This window comes from Gopherus flavomarginatus, chromosome 9, assembly GCF_025201925.1.
Source record: "Gopherus flavomarginatus isolate rGopFla2 chromosome 9, rGopFla2.mat.asm, whole genome shotgun sequence".
Classification (NCBI taxonomy): Eukaryota; Metazoa; Chordata; order Testudines; family Testudinidae; genus Gopherus; species Gopherus flavomarginatus.
In genome coordinates this window covers 10202904-10227760 of record NC_066625.1, presented here as the reverse complement: position 1 = coordinate 10227760, position 24857 = coordinate 10202904, and the positions used below count along the sequence as shown (strand labels likewise).

Sequence of the window (24857 nt, the reverse complement as noted above, 5' to 3'; positions counted from 1 at the left end):
CAACATAAGTAAGCCTGATGGTTCAACTGGTAGCCCTCCTGCCGATTGTGGGATCAGCTTGCAAACTTTGGTTCTTGCCTAGTTCTGACATGACGTGCAACACTAAGGGATTTTGCATTTTATTTCTCAGTTCATGAAATATGATTGTCCAACAAGTTCTAGATCTGAACCTGAATCTGAATCCTTCCTGTACCATTGATGTGAGGGGCATGAACAAGGCTGCACCATCCCTGTGTATCTCGCTGTTTTCTGGAATGGCTGCTTTATTGTGTTTCTATAACTTTTTTACAAGTATACCATTGTTGGCCTATTGCTCCACCCCCAACCTGGAAGACCGGTGGGGCTGGGTTTTTTTTGGTCTGGTCCCAACCATTTGACCTGTCCAGCTTGGGTGGCCCTACCAGGAGTTAAAACTTTCACTGGCATAGCTCTCAGGGTCAGTGGAACACACAAGTTTTCCAGTCGCATCAAGGTGCCATCCCCAGGGAAGGAAAATACCTGTAGAAAAATTTTAAAAATACACATGCCAACAGTCCAGTCCACCTTCCGAACTGATAAGCCCAAGATCTCCTCACCCATAACTGCTGTTGCCCAAGTGGAAGGTTAAAAAAAGCATGGAACTTTCCAATAAAGTGTAGGCAAGACCCCAATGTCCTGGGAAACATTCTCTTTCTCAAAAATAGCCCTTCTAATTTCCAACGCTGCACATTAGCTGTTGCTGAGCACATAATCGCTCACTGTATAATTCCCACTTTCACTGCAATAACAATGTTCTCCATTATCATCAAGCCTGTAGGGATATCTTGAATGTGAGAGTCATTATATAAAGCAAAACCTTTCCCTCTCTAATAGCTGGCTACGTGTCCCTGCATGTATCCCATAAAGTTGAGACCAGCTGTCTGGTCTGTGTGTCTGGGAGAGAAAGAAAAATGGTGACACTCATATCAATAAGATGAGAGGAAATGCATAAGGTGCAGCTGTTCAGTTAGGAAACAAACTAGAATATGAAAGTCTTTATAGTCTGTGCTTTCATGAATGAATATTCACTTCTCCACTAATAAAATTCACTTAATAATATCAAATAAAGATGGAAGTTTCAAAGGAGTTTAAAGTAGATAGGCATCCAAGTCTCATTGAAACTCGGTCAGGATTGGACACCTGACTCCTTTAGGCTAGTGGTAGCCCAGCTGGATTAGAACAGCCCATGCTGTGAGCTCAGCATCAGTTTTGAAATGGTTCAGCAATAAACAAACTCCAAATTTGGCTGTCTGCACCTTTCAACTAACAAGTAAGCATAAAAGATAACTATTTTGTTGCAATGTTTTAAGCAAAGGCCTTGATCTGGCCCTGGGGTTCTGGGTTAACACTTAGGAGCTCCTCTCCTGTCCCAGCACTCCCCCATTACAAGAGGTGAGGCAGGCAAGCCTTCTGAACAGGACTGCTAGCTCCTGATTGGTCAGTCTCTCCTCTTGGCCCTTTCACACCCCTGGAGGACTAAGGCTTTTTGATTGCCCAGACTGACTGGATTTTCCTTAAGCTGGGGGGCATCAGGCACTGGCATCTCTAGCAGGAGGCAGCAAAGGCATGATAGACCCCCCACTACAAAGATTCCTATGAAAATCCAAGTCTAAAACTTTATATATATGGTGCTTGTTATGACTTAATTATCACAAGGTGCTTCATGGCAATAGTTATAGCTAGACAGCGTGATATTTCTTGATCCTTTGGATTTACACTTTAGTATAATGCCCTTCAGGATAGTGACACCTGCTGGTTAGAGCAAAGTTGATGAGCCTTGACATTCTCCATTGTTAAACTTAACAAGAAACTCTTGCCCCTGCCTGTGAAAAAGTTCTGTTGAGTCATATGAAATGGCTTAGTTACTTCTGCAGGAAAGTTAACATTTGAGATTGCTTGTGGCTAAATTCCGGTAATGTTGGACCTCTGTAGGAACAGTTTCCTACAAACAGGGAATTTTTTTGACAAAAAGGAAGATGCCAATGGGTCATCAAGACTTTAACAACAGACTAAAACCCTGTCATGGGAAACTGGATACAAGATGTGATATGCCCAAAATTTAAGCTAGTCAGAGTTTAGCAGATGAGAGTATTAAAACCCCACAAGACTTTACCAGGTACTCACTTCATCTAATAGAGTAACCCCAAACACCTGTCTAGTCCTGCCAGTGCAAGACAGTGATCTTTACGTTTAACTCTGCGATGCACACTTCTGGCACTTGCAGACTCTGTATGGCTAATAGCTTACAAATCTTTTGGCATTCATGCATCAGCAAGAGTGTGCTGCAGAGAAATGCCAAACCATAAAGGAAATGTTTTGAGTTGGGGTGGGGGAGAGGGAATGAAGGGCTCTTTATAGAAGGCTAGGAGAATAATGCAGTGAGAGGTATGTGTTTATGGAAACAAGTGCTGATTAAATTGAATCATATCCCTTCTTGAAGACAAGTCACTGTGATGTCACCAATCAATTCCTGCTTTATTACATGCCACACATTTTAATCAGAATCAATAAACTTCATGATAAACAATTAAACAATTATTTCTCACTCTGTTGAGTTTCTCTATTGAAATCAATGGGGTGAGCAGATACACTGACAAGGGAGAGGAGATCTATATTCAAACCATTAGGTACTGGCTTTTGCAGCACCTGCATTCCCATTCTTCACTTCATATGAAAGATATTAACCATTAATTGCTCTGGAGAGTTCCCCATCTGCGCTGGGACTAGCTGTCTTGCCTCTGCAGGCTCAAGGTCAATAAGTGTGAAGGAAGAAGGCAGGGAGGGTCTGACCAGTGAGCTGAATGAGGCACTTAGGCTCAAATTCTCCACTCCGACAAGCTGTGCTCTGACATCGTGGACAACAGTAGCCACAGGAAGATGGATGTGGTTTCTAGATCTTCCATCAGCTGGCTCAAGTGAAAGTTAGAGTAACAATATGGCCTCCTTTACTTCTGCTGCTAGCCCAAAAGGGATCAGTGAAATAGTGAAATTTGACCACCACACGGCGCACCCAGACGCATACCCTCCTCCAATGTATGCTGGGGCAAGGGAGCAGCTCTTTGTCCAAGGAGGTGTGTGTAGAGGGTACAGGTGTTCTCTGGTCTCTAGAGATATAAAATGTATTGATTACAAGATCTGGCTATTTGAGGGCATGGCCAAGCAGCGGTGTCTTTTTTTTTATTTCCTAGAGAGACAAGGATCATTCCTAACACTCCTCTTTGCAACTGAAACTTGAGATATGGTACAGAATGTCTTCTTCACGGTTTCATACAGCAAATTTAAAAGCAGCAACTTAGTAATCTGTTGCATTGCATCTGGGAAGTTCCATGAGCATCTCTACATTTGTTTAGCTTGAGTTTCTTCCCATAGTAATACCCATTGTTTGTGTAATTGCAGAGCGGCCAACACCTCCCAGAGAGCTGAGGATACCCCAGTCTGAGGTGTCATCACAGAGCCTGCAGTTACAATGGGTTCCTGGTAGTGATGGATCTTCACCAATACGGTATTTCACTGTGCAAGTGCGGGAACTTCCAAATGGAGAATGGAAAACCTATTCCTCATCCATCAGTCATGAGGCGACGTCCTGTGTTATTGAGAGGTATTACATAACATCAGAGTGTCATAGAAAGTGCAATACACATACCATTCCAAATATTTTATAATTTCAAAGCACTATGCAAACATTAGATAATGAAACCTCGCAACCCTTCTGCAAGGCTGGTAATGGTCACTATCCCTGCTATAGAGGTGGCAAAGCTGAGATACACAGGTTTAGTAACTTGCCTAAGGACGTCCCACGAATCTAATTCAGAGTTGATTCAAATCTAATTCAGAGTTAACCATTTCTAGGCTCCTCCCCCAATGTTTAGTATACTAGACCATAGAATCATAGAATTGTGGGACTGAGAGAGAGACCTTGAGAGTCTATCTAGTCCAGTCTCCTGCACTCGTGGTATAACTAAGTATTAGACAGACTATTCCTGACAGGTGTTTGTCTAACCTGCTCTTAAAAATCTCCAATGATGCAGTTTCCACAATCTCTCTGGGCAATTTATTCCAGTGCTTAACCACCCTGATAGTTACGAAGTTTTTCCTAATGTCCAACCTAAATGGCTGTTGGAACTTGTGGAACTCCTTACCTGAGGAGGTTGTGGAAGCTAGGACTATAACAGCGTTTGAAAGAGAACTGGATACATTCATGGAGGTTAAATCCATTAATGGCTGTTAGCCAGGATGGAGTAAGGAATGGTGTCCCTAAACTCTGTCTGTCAAATGGTGGAGATGGATGGCAGGAGAGAGATCACTTGATCATTGCCTGTTAGGTTCACTCCCTCTGGGGCACATGGCAATGGCCACTGTCAGTAGACAGGATACTGGGCTAGATGGACCTTTGGTCTGATCCAGTATAGCCGTTCTCATGTTCTTATGTTCTGTTGCTGCAATTCAAGCTCATTGCTTTTTGTCCTATCCTCAGAGATTAAGGAGGACGATTTTTACCTCAATCCTTGCAACAGCCTTTTATAAACGTGAAAACTGTTATCTTCTCCAGACTAAACAAACCCAATTTTTTCAATCTTTCCTCATAGATCAAGTTTTCTAGACCTCTAGTTATTTTTGTTGCTCTTCTCTGGACTTTCTCCAGTTTGTCCACATCTTTCCTGAAATGTGGTGCAGAACTGGACACAATACTTCAGATGAGGCTGTATTAGTGTGGTGTACAATGGGAGAATTATTTCTTGTGTCTTGCTTACAGCACTCCTGCTAATACATCCCACAATGATGTTTGCCTTTTTTGCAACAGTGTTACACTGTTGACCCGTATGTAGCTTGTCATCTACTATGACCTCCAGATCCCTTCCCACAGTATTCCTTCCTAGGCAGTCATATCCCATTTTGTATGTGTGCAACTGACTGTTCTTTCCTAAGTGGAGTACTTTGCATTTACTTCACACCAGTTCTCCAGTTTGTCCAAATCATTTTGAATTTAATCCTATCCTCCAAAGCACTGGCAACCCCTCCCAGCTTGATATTGTCTGCAAATTTTATAACTATACTCTCTATGCCATTATCTAAATCACTGATGAAGATATTGAGCAGGACTGAATCCAGAACTGATCCCCACGATATGCCCTTCCAGCTTGACTGTGAGCCATTGATAATTACTCTCTGGGAACCCTATAGTAGCTCCATCCAGGTTGTATTTCCTTACTTTGTTTATGAGAAGGTCATAGGAGACAGTATTAAAAGACTTACTAAAGTCAAGATATACCACATCTACCACTTCCCCGCATCCACAAGGCTTGTTACCCTGTAAAAGAAAGCTATTAGGTTGCTTTGACACAATTTGTTCTTGACAAATCCTTGCTGACAGTTACTTATCACCTGATGCATCTGAAGAAGTGGGTATTCACCCACGAAAGCTCATGCTCCAAAACGTCTGTTAGTCTATAAGATGCCACAGGATTCTTTGCTGCTTTTACAGATCCAGACTAACACGGCTACCCCTCTGATACTTATCACCTAATTATCTTCTCGGTGTTTGCAAATTGATTGTTTAACTATTTGCTTCATTATCTTTCCAGGTATTGAAGTTAAGATGACTGGTCTGTAATTCCCTGGGTTATCCTTATTTCCACTTCTATAGATTGGCACTATATTAGCCCTTTTACAGTCCTCTGGAATCTCTCCCACCTTCCATGACCTTTAGAAGGTAATCGCTGTCATGGAAGACGGGAGAGATTCCAGAGGCCTGGAAAAGGGCAAGTATAGTGCCCATCTATACAAAGGGAAATAAGGGGAACCCAGGGAATTACAGACCAGTCAGCTTAACATAATGTTTCTCCTTGTAGGTCATCTTTTCCAGCCCTCTGACTCCAGTGCTCTGGAAAATGCAAATAGTTACAGAACTTTCAATAGAGGCTTATGTTAAAATTCATCTCATCAATGCAATGTGATTATTTCTGTGGGAGCTCTTGTCTTGTTTTCAGAGGAAATGAGGGCCATTTTATCTGTATTTTCCATACTGAAATGAATAGATTACATCAGAGTGTTTAAACTGTGTTATCCAGCCTTAATTAGCTCCTGAGAGATGGTGGGTATCTCTACACTTCAAACTGGGCTGGATTCTCAGCACAAGGGAAGACACTCACACTAGCTTGATCAGGGCTAGTGGGCTAAAAATAGAATGTAGCTGTGGCAGCGCAACCAGTGGGAGGGGCTGGCTACCTGAGTACATGGTTAGTGTCTTGGACAGGCAGGCAGTTGGGGTAGCTAGCCCTTCCTGGCACTCATGCTGATGTGCCGACATTCTATTTTTAGCAGTCTATTTCTAGCGTGAATCTGATTCCTCAAGCTGGGAATCACACTCAGAGCTCAAAGTGTTGACATACCTGATATGCTGGAATTAAAGTTCTTTTAAAGTTCTACTGAAGTCATTGAGAGCCTATAAGAAGTTATTCATGTTGCAGTCCTATTCCCCCACTGACCTGCCAGTGTAAGTAAGGCTGTATCTAAAAGGCCATTGGCATGCTGAGAATATGGTGTCCAAGAAGTTAAGATGTAGATTTGTATTGCCTGTGAAAAAAAAATATCAAACAGTGGCTTCTGGTGCATAGCAGGAGCATTTACTTAGTCATGTGCCCAGGGGCATAAACAAATTGTTACTACCCTTTGTCTAATTGTGCAGGAAAAATAAAACTTGAAGATTGTAGGACAAATGCAGACCTGATACATTGTCCTCAGTGGAGTTACATCAGGTCTGAATTATGCCCGGCGTCTTTCCTGAAATCAAGGAGACCAGCTATGTATTTTGGAATTGACATTATCATTATTGAAAACCAAAGATTTGTGTTTCAAAAAAGACCATTTCAGTTGCTGAAGGAGAGTGTCAGTTTTCTAATAGGGTAGAACTAAGGACAACATTTCTTCTCCACCTTGCTAAAAGCATTTTCCTGGGGGAATCCAGAAAAGCAATATTTTGTGTGCCACTAGACAATGTCCATCCCTCAATGGTTAATCATCCTGTGAAAGAATGTGCTGCTCCTCTAAAGAAAAGACTGGAGCCTGCAGCTGGGACAGCCTAGAGTGTAATGAAGGAGGCCCTGCCCTAGGGCTGGGCTTTATAAATCAGAAGACGAGGCTCAGCTGGGGAGTAGAAGCCATGCAGGCGGCATGAGGGTTTTCTCAGGCTCCAGCAGACCAGCCTTATGAGACTCGGAGGGTTGGTGTTATGGACTTCAAGTTTTGGGAGCTCTGAATCAGGATCCAGTAGTGAGGACCTTATGAAATTTGTTGTAATTGCTCCCGTCCTGAAGCCTTTTTATAAAAGGGACATGCTCTTTTGTTAATGTGTGTTGGGTTCTCCTTGCCCTGAGCTGATAAAGCAAACCTTTTGCTGCCCAATCGGGAAATTAAGGTGGGACACACCTGCAACACCACACTGGGATGCAAAGGAGTGCAGAGGGACTGCTCACCCCCTTTACACATTCCTTCCCAATTGTTTTTTTTTGGCTCTGTAGTCACAATTGCATCTGCTGGCTGGTGGACAGATACTTCCAATTAATTAACTAAACTCCCCATAACTTGTAGCTCTGAAATTGAAGCTCTTGAAGGTGATTCAAAAGAAAAGCTGGAAGAAGCTTTGATAAGGTTATATCAGTTGGAAGTTGCTCTTGCATATCTTAAAGCCATGCATATACAGAAGAGTTGCAGAGAATCTGCAGCCACTGTCTGTACCAAATAATTCAGGGAATGGCATTAGCTTGAAATTGAATAGGAATGAAACATGCAATCTTGCAGCATGATCTAAAGAATTAACTGGGAGACTGGTGGCCTCAGAGTTAATGCCAGCTGTGCTGTTGACTCGCTAGGTGGCTCTCGGCAAATCATCTAACCTCTCTTTAGCTCAGTTTCCCTGCTTGTAAAATGACAATGATAATCTCTAGCTGCTCCACAGGTGTGTTGTGAGGATATATTAGGTAAAATGTGACTAGCACTGTGAAGCTCTGAAACACTAATATAAATGCTGAATTCTATTATTATTATTATTATTATTATTATTATTATTATTAATATGCCCTCCCTTTTCTAGAACCAAAAGCTGCCATAGATCTGTCTGTCAATCATAGCTATGGCTATTCTGTAGACCATCAAGAGCACAGAATGCCTGTCTTTAAGAGCTCTGTCCAGTCGATATTCGAGAAGGTGATGAGAACAGTTGAGAGTTTGAGCAAATCCAGTGCTACTAGGAAGAAGGACAAGGCCAGATAGAAAGGGAGGAGTCTTAAGAGGAGATGAACTACTCTAATAATTTCATTTGCCTTTGAGCAGGTTCTTTGTAAGACGTTTGGTCTCAGACAGCTTGTGAAGAGAATTCATCCCTCATCCTCATTATTATGTTTTACAGGCTGAACCCATTTACCTCTTATAAGCTGCGCCTGAAAGCAACCAATGATATTGGGGATAGTGACTTCAGTCCTGAGACAGAAGCAGTCACCACTCTGCAGGATGGTAAGAGTCATGGAGCGGGAATATGAGCCTGCCCTTGGCATGGGTTGGGGCCTGGGTAGAGCTCACTATAACCTCTAGATCACACTTTCCAGTGGATTTAATTCCTTTGTATGCCTTAGACAGTGGTACCCACCCAGTTAAACACAGTTCTGTTCACAAACAATTGATATGGGTGGCAAAGAGCTGAACTAATAACAGGCAGCTTTAAGTGTCCTGGTGTGCCCTCTGAAAATGAACCGTGTTTTCAATAGTTTCCAAATGGAATTAAACTCTGTTTCGTTGGTTTCCAAACTCTGTGCCAACCATTATCTTTGCAGAAATTGAATAATTTACAAGGGATCATTAAAAGTAAATGTGGAGCTGTGCATATATTTGAAGAAATGTCTTCAATTGTTTTCACTCATGATCCACATTAGGCTGCAGTCCGTCCCAATGGCTAAGGTGTGTTTAATTTACTTTGAGTTTAGTTACAGGGAATCCAGAACACTTTGGCCTCCTTACAAGCAAATGGGTAAAAACTGAAAAAGATTCTCACTTCTTTAGCAAACTGTAATAGTTTATTCTGTTGAGCAAACCTAGTGCATTACACTGTGGAGAGCTGTGAGCTCCTGATAAGCTTTTCCTTCTTTATTCCTGAGCTGACACATACTGGGTGTTAAGATAGGTAGCTTTGACCAGTGGTTCTCAAACTAGGACCGCTGCTTGTTCAGGGAAAGCCCCTGGCAGGCCAGGCTGATTTGTTTACCTGCCGTGTCCACAGGTTTGGTCAATCGTGGCTCCCACTGGCCATGGTTCGCCACTCCAGGCCAGTGGGGACTGCAGGAAGGGCGGCCAGCACATCCCTAAGCCTGTGGCCTTCCTGCAGCCCCCATTGGCCAGGAGCAGTGAACTGCGGCCAGTGGGAGCAGCAATCAGCTGAACCTGCGGGCGCGGCAGGTAAACAAATCGGCTCGGCCCAGCCTGGCTTGCCGGGGCTTTCCCTGAACAAACAGCAGCCCTAGTTTGAGAACCACTGGCCTAAACAGAGGGGAGGTATGGGAGGTAACTGCCCATGCATAGGAGTACTCTTGTCCACTCTCTTTCCATTGAGCAACGTAACACTGAAGCTGGGACAGAAAGATCAGTAGTGAAGGAAGAAGGGGTTGATGGAGTAGGTTTTCTGTTTTGCCACACTATTATAGCCTTTTATTATGTTTTGGGTTTTGTTTAGTTCCAGGTGAACCTCCACGTTCTGTGTCAGTAACTCCCCACACTACCTCCTCCGTCCTCGTTCAGTGGCAGGTAGGTAAAATATAAAAATTACTAGAACATTTCTATAGTGACCTCAGATTGATGAACCTTGTTCGCCTAATGGGACAGTGCAATGAATAACGTCTCTGCAAAGCGAGTATTAAAGCACACTGGAAAGACTGCAGCCTAGTTCCCTGCCTCTGATCCAGTTATATGTTATGATGAAAGATGTAAATTTCTGGTTCCTGGCTTTTAGTCTAAGAGGGACTGGGTAGTTACGCACCTTGAGGGAGACAGGAGACATAAAGGGGTTTCTACAGATGCCTGAGAATGTTTCTCTTACAAGTAGTACTGTCATCTTGCTGATATTACTAGGTATCACAGTTTGCCTGTACAATACACAGCAGAGTCATTGTCAGAGTTGGTAAGGATCAAGGAACAAAAATCTCATTCAGTTCAGATTGCATATAATCTCCTTCAGTTGATAAAACAGGCAAATGTGCTGTGTCTGAGACGACATTCAGCCCTCCAAGGAATTCCACGTACACTTGGGCTCTTTCTTTTTGAGGTCTAAAGAATGGAAGTTTCTCCAGAATAATGGATGCTGAGAGTAACCAGGACATATCTGCTTTAGAAATATATGCATTTTCAGTTTCTATTCCTATCTTTTCAGTCTGGCCTGGGGCTATGTAGATTTCCTGAAACTCTTTGCGTGCTATTACCCAAGACTTCCTCTTGCTAGTGAGCATTAATACAGAAAACCCAATGGGTTAACACAAGGTATCTGTGACCTGTTCCAGAAATTCTGTCCCACCCCTAAGCCTAAGAAAGACTTCTGCCCAAATAAGAAGTGCATCTTTGACAGGTTGCATTCTAGCAGAAAACATACTGTTTACAGTGTAGACCGGGCTTCCTGCAGGTTAGGAGAATTTTCTTTTATGTGTGAGGGCCTGTTTATTGCCGTGCAACAGTACTTAGAAGGTGTGTCTGGTTGTTCAAATAAGTAGCGAGCACATGTTCATGCAGCAACACACGTTGTAACTCTCTCACTTTCACTGCATGTTGACAAATGGAAGACATATTGAACAACTTTACCAATGAGGCTATTATAGGTATTAATCAATTGCCCCACCTCCAAATCAATGTAGTCCTTTGCAAGGACAAACGGAATGTGAAATATAGTGTGCAATAAAAAAAATTGTCCAATTGACTGATTATGGGGGAAAGAGGGGGGTAATTAATGTGAAATAGGTGGTTTAGGTAACTGGATGCTTTATTTTTCATGAAAATGAAATGGGATAGTTGTGCCAGAGCCATGTCAAGGGACTTGCAGGTAATTACTTGTCATTACGACATATCTTATATGGGATCATGGTGATTCAACTGTACTTTATTTTTCAAATAAATAAAAATCTCATATCCCACAGTAGCCAGCAGCTAACAGGGCTTTCTGCATCTGTGTTAAAGAATAATGTAAACCTGAAAACAGTCTAAATGGGGAGGAGGGGAAAGAGACTGTAGAGTCCTAAGCAGAGCTGAATTTTTAACTTTAAATTTTGTTAATAACTCACAAAATAAAATCCAAATGCACTATCTGTATTTGAATCCACTTATAGACTCGTAGACTTTAAGGTCAAAAGGGACCAGTGTGATCATCTGGTCTGACCTCCTGCACACTGCAGGCCACAGAACCTCACTCACCCACTCCTGTAATAGACCCCTAACCTCTGGCTGAGTTACTGAAGTCCTCAAATCATGGTTTAAAGACTTCAAGTTACAGCAAATTCACTATTTACGTTAGTTTAAACCTGCAAGTGACCTGTGCCCTATGCTGCAAAGGAAGGTGAAAACCACCCAGTGTCTCTGCCAATCTGACCCTAGGGAAAATTCCTTCCCAACCCCAAATATGGCAGTCAGTTACTCCCTGAGCATGTGGGCAAGACCCACCAGGCCGATACCTTGGAAAGAATTCTCTGTAGTAACTCAGAGCTCTTCCCGTCTAGTGTCCCATCTCTGGCCATTAGGTATTTTTTCTGCTAGCAGTCGCCGATAGGCCAAATACTATCGTAGGCAATCCCATCATACCCTCCCCTCCATAAATGTATCAAGTTCAGTCTTGAAGCCAGTTAGGTTTTTTACCCTCACTGCTCCCCTTGGAAGGCTGTTCCAGAACTTCACTCCTCTGGTGGTTAGAAACCATCGCCGAATTTCAAACCTAAACTTGTTGGCCTATTTATATCCATTTGTTCTCGCGTCCACATTGGCACCTAACTTAAATAACTCCTCTCCCTTCCTGGTATTTATGCCTCTGATGTATTTATGGAGAGCAATCATATCCCCCAGAGCCTTCTCTTGGTTAGGCTAAACAAGCAAAGCACTTTGTGTCTCCTCTCATAAGGTAGGTTTTCCATTCCTTGGATTATCCTACTAGCCCTTCTCTGCACCTGTTCCAGCTTGATTCATCTTTCTTAGACATGAGAGACCAGAATTGAACACAGTATTCCGGATAAGGTCTCACCAGTGCCTTGTATAATGGTACTGACACATTTCTGCATCTACTGGAAATACCTCGCCTGATGCATCCTAGAACTGCATTAGCCTTTTTCACAGCCACATCACATTGATGGCTCAAGTCATCCTGTGAGCAACCAATGCACCCTGGTCTTCCTCCTCCTCCTCCTCTTTTGCTTCCAACCAATAAGCCCCTAGTTTGTAGCAAAAATTCTTGTTGTTTATCCCTAAATACATGACCTTGCACTTTGCACTATTCAATTTCATCCCATTTCTATTACTCCAGTTTACAAGGTCATCCAGATCTTCTAGTATGATAATCTGATCCTCCTCTGTATCAGCAATATCTCCAAACTTTGTGTCATCTGAAAATTTTAATTAGCACACACTCACTTTTTGTGTCAAGGTCAGGAATAAAACTGTTAAATAAGATTGGTCCCAAGACTAATCCTTGAGGAACTCCACTAGTAACCTCCCTCCAGTCTTTCAGTATGAACCATTGTAGTCTCCCTTTTAACCAGTTCCTTATCCACTTTTCAGTTCTGATATTAATTCCCATCTTCACCAATTTAACTAATAATTTCCCATGTGGAATTGTATCAAATGCCTTACTGAAATCCAGGTAGATTAGATCAACCGCATTTCTTTGGTCCAGTCAGTCCATTATTTTTAAATGTAACTGGTAGAAAACAAGTGCTTTCCATCAAAAGCTAGTTATAATAATAATCTAAGATTGGTTTTAAAAGTTCTAGATGATGTTACTGTTAAATTCAAGATTGTGTATCACTTTACTTCCATCTTACGGCTTGGCTACACTGGCACTTTACAGCGCTGCAACTTTCTCGCTCAGGGGTGTGAAAAAAACACCCCCCGAGTGCTGCAAGCTCCAACGCTGTAAAGCGCCAGTGTAAACAGTGCCGCAGCGCTGGGAGCAGTTAATCCTGATGAGGAGCTGAACTTTGAAGTTCCGAGTGTAGCCAAGCCCTTAGACACAAGAGTTTCTGTAACTCACATGATGTAAACAAATTGTTCTTATTACTGCTGCACACTATCCAGGCAAGCACTCATAATCACTTTACCTACCTCAGCAGATCACTTGGGCCTTTCTCCAGATAAATAAAAATCCTAAATAATCCATTATATCAAAAGCAGAGGTTTACCTATGAAAGACAGATAGAAGTAGAAAGACCTGACCTTTCAGCAAAGTATCCTTTTCAAGGAAGAATCATCATTTTCATGGCAAAGAGAGAAAAACATCCTGGGCCATTTATCTTCTGAGTATTTGTGCTAGATTTGAAGGAGGAAAGGACTGGGGAAAACATGAAAGCATAAATACAAGTTGGTTGTCAACGGATTCATGTGGAATTAAAGAAATATCCTTTAATTAGATGTATAACATAACGTGGAGCATTAGTGTCCCTCTTGCTCAATAGTGTTTACCCTTTTTTACATTATATAGGAAATGGTACAGTAAAGTATTTGTTCATAAACAAAGTCTTTCATGTTATTTGAAGTGCTGTATGACACTTCTTACTAATTAAAACGAAGCTGCATATGTTGGATGTAAGAAAGAGCCTTGCTATTCTACTTTGACAGGACTAGCCTCCTCATAAAATTCCCCAGGCTTTCTGTGGCTTATGGGGAGAGAGCTAGGGGACAAGTTGTGTCCGTCTATTCAGATGGATAGACAAGTGCATCAGATCATGTTATAGACTGGCAGGGGCACCTCTTCCTGGCAGAGAATGAGCACATTGGACAAGGGCACAGGCAACATTGGTGACCTCTTTAGTGTGCATGCCCCGCAGAGACATCCGCAGAGCAGTAAGTTGGTCTTTTCTTCATATGTTCACAAAGTGCAAGTGACCAGGGATGATGCTAGGTTTGGCAGGATGCTACTGCAGTCACTCTGCATGTGAATGCCTTGTACCTGCCTTCAGGAAGTTCTACTGCTTAGGGGTCACCAGCTATGGAATGTGATAAGGACTATCACTCGATACAGAAAATGATTCCTTATCTATTAATTATCTGTACAGTAATGAATCTTCTTCAAGATATGTAGTCCGTATACATATTCCATGACCCACTCTCCACTCATGCTACTGCAGACTCCACAGGCCAGGGGCTCTGAAAGCTGTGGAACAACTGATGTAGGGGGGCAGGTCCACCCCTTATACTCTCACGCAGGCACCTGAGGAAATGAAGGATGTATGTGCTGCCCCTCCTGGCACTGCTAACTAGAAAGTTCTTCAACACATGCACACTGGTGTGGTGCAGTCACTAGCTGTGGAATATGTTTGTGGTCTGCACATCTTGAAGAATGTCTGTTACTGCACAGGTAAGCAATTCCCTTTTCCCTTAGCCTTAAGTTATGCACCAAACCCTCGCCAAAATACTTTTTGCTCTAATGCAGAGGCATTCTTTTTCTGTAGTACAGTCAGTTCTGGTGGATGTCTTTTTGTTGGTGATGGTATGGAGCAGGAGGTGTTCTGTTCTTTTTTTCTTTTTCTTTTTCTTTTTTTTTTCATAGCAGTGTGCTAGACTGTTGCCAAATTCTTCTTTAAATTTCCCAGTACTTGCCTCTTTCCGTGTTTTAAATGGTTGAATTATTGGTTTTCACTTTCTTCTTCAAAATTACACCACGTGTTACCTGGTATTGTCACTGCATTTCACCCCAGTAGTTACTGTTTCAGTGATGGACAAAGTTATTTCTGTGTAAAGTTTCCAAAGTACATGGAGATCTTTCTGGAATTTAAAAGCAAGATCATTATAACTACAGGCATTATCATTTACCCTTTCAGTTCCTTGCTACTTAAATTTGAGAGCAGGGAGCTTTAGAAAATAATGGCTCAAGGTCACTTTTCTTCTCAACCACATTAAAACTATAGTAAGCTCCTGAAAAAAAAACACTTTTTTTTTTCCAAACCATCATGACTTCCATATCCCGTCTATATCTAAGTAAGTCGCTCAGATAAAAACTCTCCTCTCAGTATAATGGATTTCTTAGCCTTTTTTTATTCTCTAGTTGGAGAAGGACCTAGGGGACTGCAGTAGCATTCCTCTGCTGAGGTATAAGTCCTATTGAGTGGCAGAGTATGTTCTAGAGAAATAACAAGTGTATGGATGGCCAGCCTGGTGGCCCTATGTAATTAGTATATAGCTCTGAACTGTGATTCCAGAGATCCATATTTAGTTCACAAGTTAAATGTCTTGTTCTTCAACTTAGCCCAGTATCCAAAGGGAGTACCTTGCTGATATGAGAACAGCAATGCTGGGCTCCATTCACTCCTCCTCAGCCAGAAAGAAGATTCTTTGAAGCAGGAGTCTTGGACTGAGTGGAAAGAGCAGAATCCTGGGGGTCTCAATTTATTATGTGCAAGACTCCTTGGGGAAAAAGAAACATAGTCTGAAGGAGTGTTATAGGTGAGACTTATACTCATGGCACAAAAAGGGAGAGACCGTAACCATCCTTCACTTCCTAAATTGCAGTTATTCTCATGACTTGTGTGTTTCTTTGTTTTAGACAGACCCATGTGTTTTGAGGGATGAGTGTTCCTCATTAGCCACGTGTAAACAAGTGGCAGTACCTCATATGGAATAAGGCCATTACTAAAATACCTGTTTTTCACCTAATTAGTTAAAACTACTGATCCTTATTCTGCTTCTCATCAGTGACTCCTCATCTCCAACCATGCTGAATCCAGGAAGTTGTCCTCAAGGAGAACAACAGGGAGAGAATTGCTCTTTAATAGTAATGCTGTTGCAAAAATTTGAATTCCTCTTCTGCTGCTAAATGTCTGAAAAATTGGCTTCCTTTTCTGCTGTTTTTGTGGCAGGCAACATGTAGCCACGTCTGTGTTTTTTGCCATGGGTTTGTCCAGACAATGTGTCACACACAGGATCTTGTGCATTCAGGATGTAGGAAGCTCATGTTCTTGTGAATCAAATAATCCGTGGACTACTAAATCCAAAAGCATTTCTTAATTACTGTCTCAAGTTAAAATAACAATGATACCTTTAAATGTTTTGTAAATTCCATGAATGTTTTGCTCTTGCATTGTTGATGAATCTGTTTTCACCAAAGAAGTCTGAGTCCCTGTTGCACAGAACCCAGACTCTGGATGACACTGTCTAAACCAGTGTCTTAAACTGTGTGATGTTTGTTGCATTGAACTTCTTACCAAGCACAGTCCTAATGTGAACTTCTTATAGCCACCAAAGGCTGAGAGTCTGAATGGCTTGCTGTTGGGGTATCGGATTTATTACCGGGAGCTGGAGTATGAAACTGGGCCTGGAACAGAGTCCAAGACTATTAAAATCCCTTCAGCTTTACGAGCTGAGCTTACACGTGAGTAGCCGCACTGCTGTATTACAAGCTGATACTCCACCATTCCATCAGAGCCCGCACTCCTCATTACTCAGTGGAAAGGATGTAAATATGTGCTGCAGGTGCTAAATTATTTAGCACTTAAGTACATAGGGCAGAGATGCTCAAAGATGCTATTAACTATGGTCTAATCTGCATTATATTTAATGGCACTCTCCAATCCATGTGAGCATGCTTGAAGTGGCATTCTCTCTTCCTCTTTGTTTCTCCTCCCTCCATGCATACTCTGATTTCCTGCTTTCTCCTATTTCCATCTGGTGGTTACTGTGGTACACTATGTTCTGGCTTCATACACAAAAGGTAGCAGATGCATTTTGGAAAATGTATTATTTCAATAAAAGGTGTTGGGGTTTTTTTTCCAGTCTGACCAAAACAGCTGATGCGAATAGTTAAAGTTTCTAAGTGTTTGTCATTATTTAGGGAAGAAATGGAAAGGAAATAAAATAAATAAATTAAAAAGCAAGAGTCTCATTGGTGTATAGGTTAACAATAGTCAGTAAACATTTTATTGATGGAAAGAATACGGTGAAGGAGAAGAGTAAGAGAAAAATGAAGAGGAGATTTAAACAGAAGAAGGAAAGTAGGAGGAAAGAATAAGGCATAAGAATCAGCTGGGAGAGGAGGACCACGTGATGGCTCAGTAGCCTGAAAGATTTGGACTAGCAATAAGATGTCATTGTGATGGATAAGCTTCTGCTACTCACTGTGAGTAAGGGTGGCACAATCTGGCCCTGCAGGGTTTCCATGATGTGATAATGTCTTGCAGCATTTCTCAGTACTGGAAGAACCCTGTCTCCTATGGACGCTATTATGAGGATATCTATAGAGAGTAGATTTTCTTTAAAATAGCTTATGCATCAAATTCTGTCCTCATTTACAATGGGATTGTACATAATGTAAATCAGGGCAGAATGTGACCCTAAAGGTTCGATAGCTGATTTTCTAATAGTGCTGTAGTATAAATCACCTCACTGTGCTTTTTCAGGGAAGTCAGAGAGAGAGAGATTTTCAAAGAAAATTCCCTCTTCTCTTAAAGCAATACAGTGATATTTGTACCCAGGCATACCGCTCTTCCACAGTGACCTGCTGTTTTTATACAGTTTATTTTTACTGTAAATGCCATGAAAATGAAACTTGGGGAAACTTAGTTTATGTTTTAAAGAAATAAATCCCACATCATTTTAAGCGTTAGCTGTTTTATGTCCCACATTTGGGGACTTTATCCTGTGATGCTCCACATTTAAGCTTTGGTATGCTGAGAACTAACAATTCAGTGCAGTGTTGGGAGTTTTCCCCATAGAATTTGCCTCCCTTAAACTCATTTGTTCTATTTAATCTAAGGAATCAGTACATTTCCCTGTGCTGTATATTTGTGTGATTCTCTCTGTGGTGATGAAATGCAACAGCCCCTTGTGAGTGAGATGCTTTTGATGTATTACGAGAGAGTGATGGAATTTTATTGCCCTTCAAGGTACAGTCCTAAAGCTCAAACTGTGTATGTGTGTGCTGCATCATTTCCCTCTGTCTCTGCTGTACATCATTTGCAATAACTGTTTCCCTGCACTGTAACAAGCTTTCTGCTTTGCTTACTCCGAATAGCCCAAAGCAGCTTCCAGACAGTGAATAGCCCATCTGCATTAACGACATATGAATTAACACGTAAGTGCACGCTGCCTTGGCTTTTTGTAATGGTTGGGAATACACTATGGGCAAACTTCTTTGGTTCTCTTCACTGAATCATGCAGAAACCAACTCAGATTAATGACTCTGCTTCTTTTTCTTTAAATGCTTCTTTGCAATACATCAAGACTTTGATGATGCAAGTAGGTAACAGTTTAAAAGTAAGGCTGCTGGGAAAGTGAAGCATTATTGACTCTAACATCTCAGTATTTCTGATGCTAAATGAATTCTGAGTTTGTTCGCCTCATATTTCACAGTCCATCTGAGTTTAGCTGAATCACATCATTTGTCCTTTGATTGGAACACTGGGATGCTGAGGCTCTCCCACAAGTAGAGGGCTAATTTAGAAAGGGCCCAGAGAATTTCTATGCAGCTCGGAGGTGTGTTCAGTTGGAAATGAATAAAACAGGGTTCGACGGAGTTAAAAAGCAAGTTGCTTTCTGGTGGTGATGGTTCACTAGGCAGGTTTGGCCCCAGGCTTGTAAGTTACAGATTGTTAGAGGGGAGAAGAAGTGAAGCTCTAGCCCCACACGCATTCGGATGCCTGAACTTGCATATGTTCTGTTTTCCTGGCACTGAAACCTTTCTCATGATTTTTTAACAACAAGAGCAATAAAAGTTCCTCTGTGCGAGCTGAAGTGCTGCAATTCCTATCAAGATGGCTGTTTCCTATGGTATATCAATGTTTTATTTATAGGCTGGCAAAGCCTTAGTGATGTATCCAAAAAATCATCTACTGTGTATCTGAAACAAGTCAGAGATGCTGGACTCTGACTCGGAGATGTATGCAGAACACTTGTAAATACTTGTGTGAAGCTGAAAGTAGAAGGACCCCTGTGATCAGATTCATTGAACCTTTACTGAACTGATGGCCTGCCGGGAGCCACAGAGCTAGGGGTTTGGTGTGATTCGCAGACAACGGGGAAAAGTTATTGACAAGGGGAGAAATTCAGACCCATATCCACAAACACACCGGTGTGAATGAACTCAGTGCTGATTAAAGTACAGTTTTATTATACTATTGACTTGTCTTTCAGTATATGTTTGCTGTGATACTTTTGCCTGTTAGGTGATAAATACTTTACTGTAGAGTAGGTTATTTCATTTTCAGATGCAAATCCTGAAATTCTGGGCAGCTGCAGCCAGCCCTCTGTGAGGGTATTTACATGATTCTAGTCTGCCTCTTGTCTTTCCCTTGTCTATTAATTTCCCTAATGCCATGGTTTTTGCTAGCTTCTTTTCTCCCTGCTGTCACTCTTTCCCCAGCTGTTAGTGTATTTCCTATGGGTCAGCTAAGAAATGTTTGCCCAGTGGCCAAATGGAGCATAGAAGAAGCTGATCTTAGAAAGGAAGGAGATTTCAATGTTCAAACTGTGATTGCTGCCAGAAAAAGAATTCTGTGCAGCCCTTTGAATAGGACTACAAATTCTGTCCATTAGTCTCCCTCTGCACCCCGCTTCAGCAGCTGCAAACAGTAATGATGCTGCTGTTGATTGTTACCAAGGTGAAACTCTTTGAGGCTGGGGGAAGGCCTGCAGCTATGACATCTCCCACCAGCAGACATCAGGATGAGTCCAGATCTTGAACTTTTGGCGCACAGTGCAGAGTCCACTCCATGCACATGCTTCCCCCTGAGTAATGGCAGCTGTGGAATAGCCCAGCAATGTTCCCCCCACTCCCTCTAATCACCCACCAGCTATTATCCCTTTTATGGAAGCAGCAAAATGAAGAAGCAATAGGAAAGTCAGGTCCTTTCTTGGGGCAGATGTGGCACCTTTCATATTTATGGAAGTACAATGATGATGTGTGAATTAGAGATGGATCTAGCCTGGTAAATACTAACTTTTCAGTGGCTTACTGTTTCTAACAGTCTAGCACTGTATCAAGTGAGAGACACAATTCTGGGTATAAAGAGATGAGGGAGTTTTAAGCGGGATGTTAAAAGTGCCCATTTTTTTAATCTGCTGATTTAAATTTCCAGAGCTGAAGAAATACAAGAGATATGAAGTTGTAATAACAGCATATAACATCATTGGGGAGAGCCCTACCAGTGCACCTGTGGAAGTGTTTGTTGGTGAAGCAGGTAAGCAAATGGAAAATGAATTGATTTAAATAGCACCTGAGTTTTTTCACACTTTTCCAGGTGGTTGAGACAGGATCTGGGGTAGTTGAGAGATTCCCCAGATAGCTATGATTCCTACGCAATTTTCTGCAGCACCACCTGCTGGCAGAGGTTGGGACCGGAGTGCCATAGTCATTTGCTGTTCAGAAGCCAACACGTCTGCAATACCCAGAATAAAGTAAAATGCCTCATGAAGAAAGAAGAGAACAAATGCTTTGAGCAATTTCCAAAAGATTAACATCTCTACCAAATTAGCTGGGAAAGGGAAACTGGAAGTGTGAGGAAAAGGTGACTCAATATAAAGAAGTAAAAAGTGGAGATTTGGAAAACTACAAGGGAAAGGAAGAGGGTAATAAAACAGAAACATTGGAAGTAGATCCTTTTTTATTTTACAGCCCTCTTGCATGGCAATGTTTTCTGTGCATGCACCCCCACAAACATACCTTGAATAGTTGAATCCATGGAAGGGATTGTCTCCAGCTTAGTGGTAGCTCTGGAGCTGAAGTTCCCAGTCACCCACAAGACAATGAAAACTCTTTACCTCTGCCTCTAATCTAACCAGCTGCAGACCCTCCCTCAGCACCTTGTTATCTGTCTTGCCATGCACCTTTGCATTACTTTGTATGGATCTAGTACAGAAATGTGCACTGTGCTTTACAAAGTGCAACTTGCCAGTCAATTTACAGTCCCTATCCTAAAGGGCTGAGAGTCAAGAGGCACAAGTCATTACAATGTTCATAACCAAATACTTACCATTTGAATGCTTCATGAAACAGGGACCCTGTCTCGCACAGTAATTCTTGCTGGGAGAGGATGGGACTGGAGTAACTGTCATCTTCCCCCACAGCCCATGTCACTATTTCATTCTTTACACGTGACTCTAGCTGGAAGAGGCTGGTACTGGGGTAGCTGTGAGCTTCCTCAGCTATTACTTCTGTACCATTTGCCATAGCGACTTCTCCCATTAGAGGCTCAGGTAAGATGGGATTCCACCACCACTTGGTCTCTTGCCCAATCAGCTATATGAACCAATCTGATTTCACTTTTACTCTTTTTCTTAAATCTAAGATTTAAAGGTTTGAGTTGGAACTCTAGAGATGGCTTTTTTATTGTTACATTAAATACTAGATTTCTGTGAACTAAGAAAAAAATGATTAACTCTGTTCAATCTTTTTTATTTCAGACATAGTTGTAATGTTCACTGTTATATAAAACTTCATCAATTAATCAGAGGTGGCCCTGCTCTCCAGTTCCAGTTGGAGATACTTACATAGTTGAGATAGTTAGTTATTTTGCTGGAGTTCTAACTTCTTCCTGCAAAAGATGGCAAAGGAAGCTCCAAATGGAGCCAAGTATGTCTGGCTTCAAAACAATTTTCCTTTCATAACTAATAGCTCATCTCTGCAAGGTATTTATACACGCGCACAGAAATATACCAAAAGGGGAACAATAGGAGGCTGCTACATGTCTTTAAAGCCCTCAATCACATATTGCTCTTAGCAGCCCACATGGGTGGCAGGGGGATGAAGAGCTCATGAATACAGCAAAGCACCTGGAGGGCCTTCTTTCATATGTAGCCACGGCTGGGGTTTCTCAAGCTGCAGCACAGTTCGTTGGGTTTGTTAGGCCTTGTGGAGTTTATTCTAATTAGGGACAATACAGATCCATGCTGTGGAAATTGTGAATTGAGGATCTTCCTGCAGATTTTCCAACCTGTTGTGTGATGTTACAGTGCAGTGTTAAGTGGCTGTCATGTTTCAACCCAGAGGTGGCAGCTTTTCTTTAGGGAGTGATGTGTTCCCTCTATATAGCTTGTATGTTGTTTTAAGTTTTTGAAGTGATTTTGGAATCCTTTAGGATGAAAGGTGCTGTATAAATGTAAATTGTTTTGTTTTACTGGCATTTCTTAGGGCTTCCTAGCTGCAGTAGCAAAGGCAACTAAGCAGGAAGAGATGGGTCTTTGATTTGGTTTTGGCTCTGGAGACCCATTTTAAAAAGATGACACAATAAAAAGTGAGGGTTACCAACACTGGGGTGGGAGCTCACTAATCCACTAAAAGATAGTGATTATCATACCATCACCAGTAGTGCACACATAGACAAAAGGAGACCGACACCAGTTCAGCGTACCCCAGATAGTCTATTGATGAGTGCTGTTAAATGGCTGTTGCATTCCACCCCACAGATTGCAGTATGTAGTGAATAAAGTGAGTCCTTTTGTAGTTTATACCGCTCTTCTGGAAGGAAGGTGCCATATAGAGAAAGATGTAATGTATATATTTGGGGGGAATATGTCATTTCTAAATTTAGAATCCACTATTCTCAGAAAGTTAAGATTTTCTGGCATTGTTTTCATCTTTATGTCTTGTGTAGTATGGAGCACAGTCAGCGCCAAATTACCTCTACACATTCATTGATGTGCCGTTCAAACAGTCTGCATTCAGTATTTATCCTTAATTTTTACCCTCTACATATGGTGGAACCAACTTACCTGCAGATCTGTCCCTTCCCTCTCTCAGATTTGAATTATTCCTATATGTTTGGATTTTATGTATTACAATAATACAGCTTTTCAGTACTCGGGGCATGCTTGAACATTTTTTTTAAAATGCCCTAATAAATAGAGATCGGTGGGTTACCCCAGATCAAATCAAGCAACCCAGTAACAACACAACTATAACAAGACAAGAAGGAATGCCCAGCACACCAGACTCCTACACCACCACTACTAATCAACGTTACCCAACACCCATCTGTCAATAACCTAGTCCCAGATTTGGACCTTAGCATCCAAAATATGGGGGTTAGCATGAAAACCTCCAAGCTTAGTTACCAGCTTGGACCTGGTAAGCTGCCACCACCCAAAAAATTAGAGTTTTTTGGGGCACTCTGGTCCCCCCAAAAACCTTCCCAAATCCCTTGAGTCTCACAACAAAGGGAAATAAACCTTTTCCCTTCCCCCCTCCGCGTGCTCCTGGAGAGATACACAGAAGCAACCTCCATGAATCTAAGCAGAGGGAGTCCACCCTCTCTAATTCCAGTCCTGGAAACAAAAGCGCTTCCCTCTTCACCCAGAGGGAATGCAAAGTCAGGCTAGTAAATCTAACACACACAGATTTCCCCCTGAATTCTTCCTCCCACCAATTCCCTGGTGAGCTGCAGACTCAATTCCCTGGAGTTCCTCACTAAAGAAAAACTCCAACAGGTCTTAAAAGAAAGCTTTATATAAAAAAGAAAGAAAAATATATACAAATGGTCTCTCTGTATTAAGGTGACAAATACAGGGTCAATTGCTTAAAAGAATATTGAATAAACAGCCTTATTTAAAAAGAATACAATTTAAAGCACTCCAGCAACTATAGACATGTAAATACAAAATAAAAAACCAACTTTGTACTCACAACTTGGAAACAGAAGATTAGAAAGCAGGAAATAAAAACATACTTCTCATAGCTGAGAGAGAGAGTCAGGCAGAAGAAAAAGAACAAAGGACTCATACACAAAGTTCCCTCCACCCAGAGTTGAAAAAATCCTGTTTCCTGATTGGTCCTCTGGTCAGGTGCTTCAGATACTTATTTCCAGGTGAAAGAGACGTTAACCCTTAGCTATCTGTTTATGACACCATCTCCTCACAGGCCAGGGTTCTAGCCATTGGGTACCCATTGTGATGCACTTGGCGTTCAGGGCAAGAAGGAAGATGACAATATTTCTGTGAGAGTTACATGATTGTTGATAAGACTGGGCAGTACTGGTGACACTCTGTCTCCTGACTTGAAAAGTGAAATAGGGTAGATGCAAGCGGCTTTTTCCTAGGGGACAAGCACACCAACCAGCAGATTCCTCTTCTCGGTGGACTAGAAGATGCTTGTAATGGTCTAATGTTGCCTTTTAGATCTAGCCACAGCTCTGCCCTGCTCATTAGGGAACCATATTCAGCTCCTCACAAATGACAGAAAAATGGAAAGCTGCTACTTACAGAAATTAGAAAGGGAGTCACAGCCCCTTCGGCAGGCCCCCTTCTCTCCTTGTTAATTCATTTAACAGTTCAGCTGTCAGGGCTCCAGCTTTGTTGGAAATCCAGTGAATGTTCAGTGAGAGCCTAGGTACTGATATTAATCTTGGTCCTAAATACAGCTGCTACCAGAGGTGGTGTTCTGCTTGAATGAAATAAAGATTCCTTTACAGCCGCTTCTGTGCCAGGAGCATTGGCCTGTTGTTGTTACCTGCTTGTGGGGTGGGATCTGGAGTTTAGGAAGCTTCAAATATGTGCATAATACTTGAATAGAAATCACAGATTTAGGGTAGTCATGCTTCCCCTAATTTAGGGAGGTGAATAAAATGGAAGGCAGCAGTACAAATCCTTTGCTAACAAGCATGCACACACTGGTGCTTCCTCTCATCGAG

General features: G+C 41.9%; 1 protein-coding gene across 4 annotated transcripts in view; it reads left to right on the top strand.

The window, feature by feature from the left end:
* The window catches only part of SDK1 (sidekick cell adhesion molecule 1), a 672152-nt gene that overhangs the window by 584113 nt on the left and 63182 nt on the right, over positions 1-24857 (top strand). For 3 of the 4 annotated variants that reach the window (XM_050966275.1, XM_050966276.1, XM_050966274.1), the window contains 5 exons: positions 3415-3616; positions 8423-8526; positions 9737-9807; positions 16477-16612; positions 20313-20414. In XM_050966275.1, coding sequence (XP_050822232.1) covers positions 3415-3616; positions 8423-8526; positions 9737-9807; positions 16477-16612; positions 20313-20414 — 615 coding nt within the window. Of the gene's footprint in view, positions 1-3414; positions 3617-8422; positions 8527-9736; positions 9808-16476; positions 16613-18250; positions 18311-20312; positions 20415-24857 lie in introns of all 4 variants that reach the window. The other variant, XM_050966277.1, reaches the window with a different exon arrangement.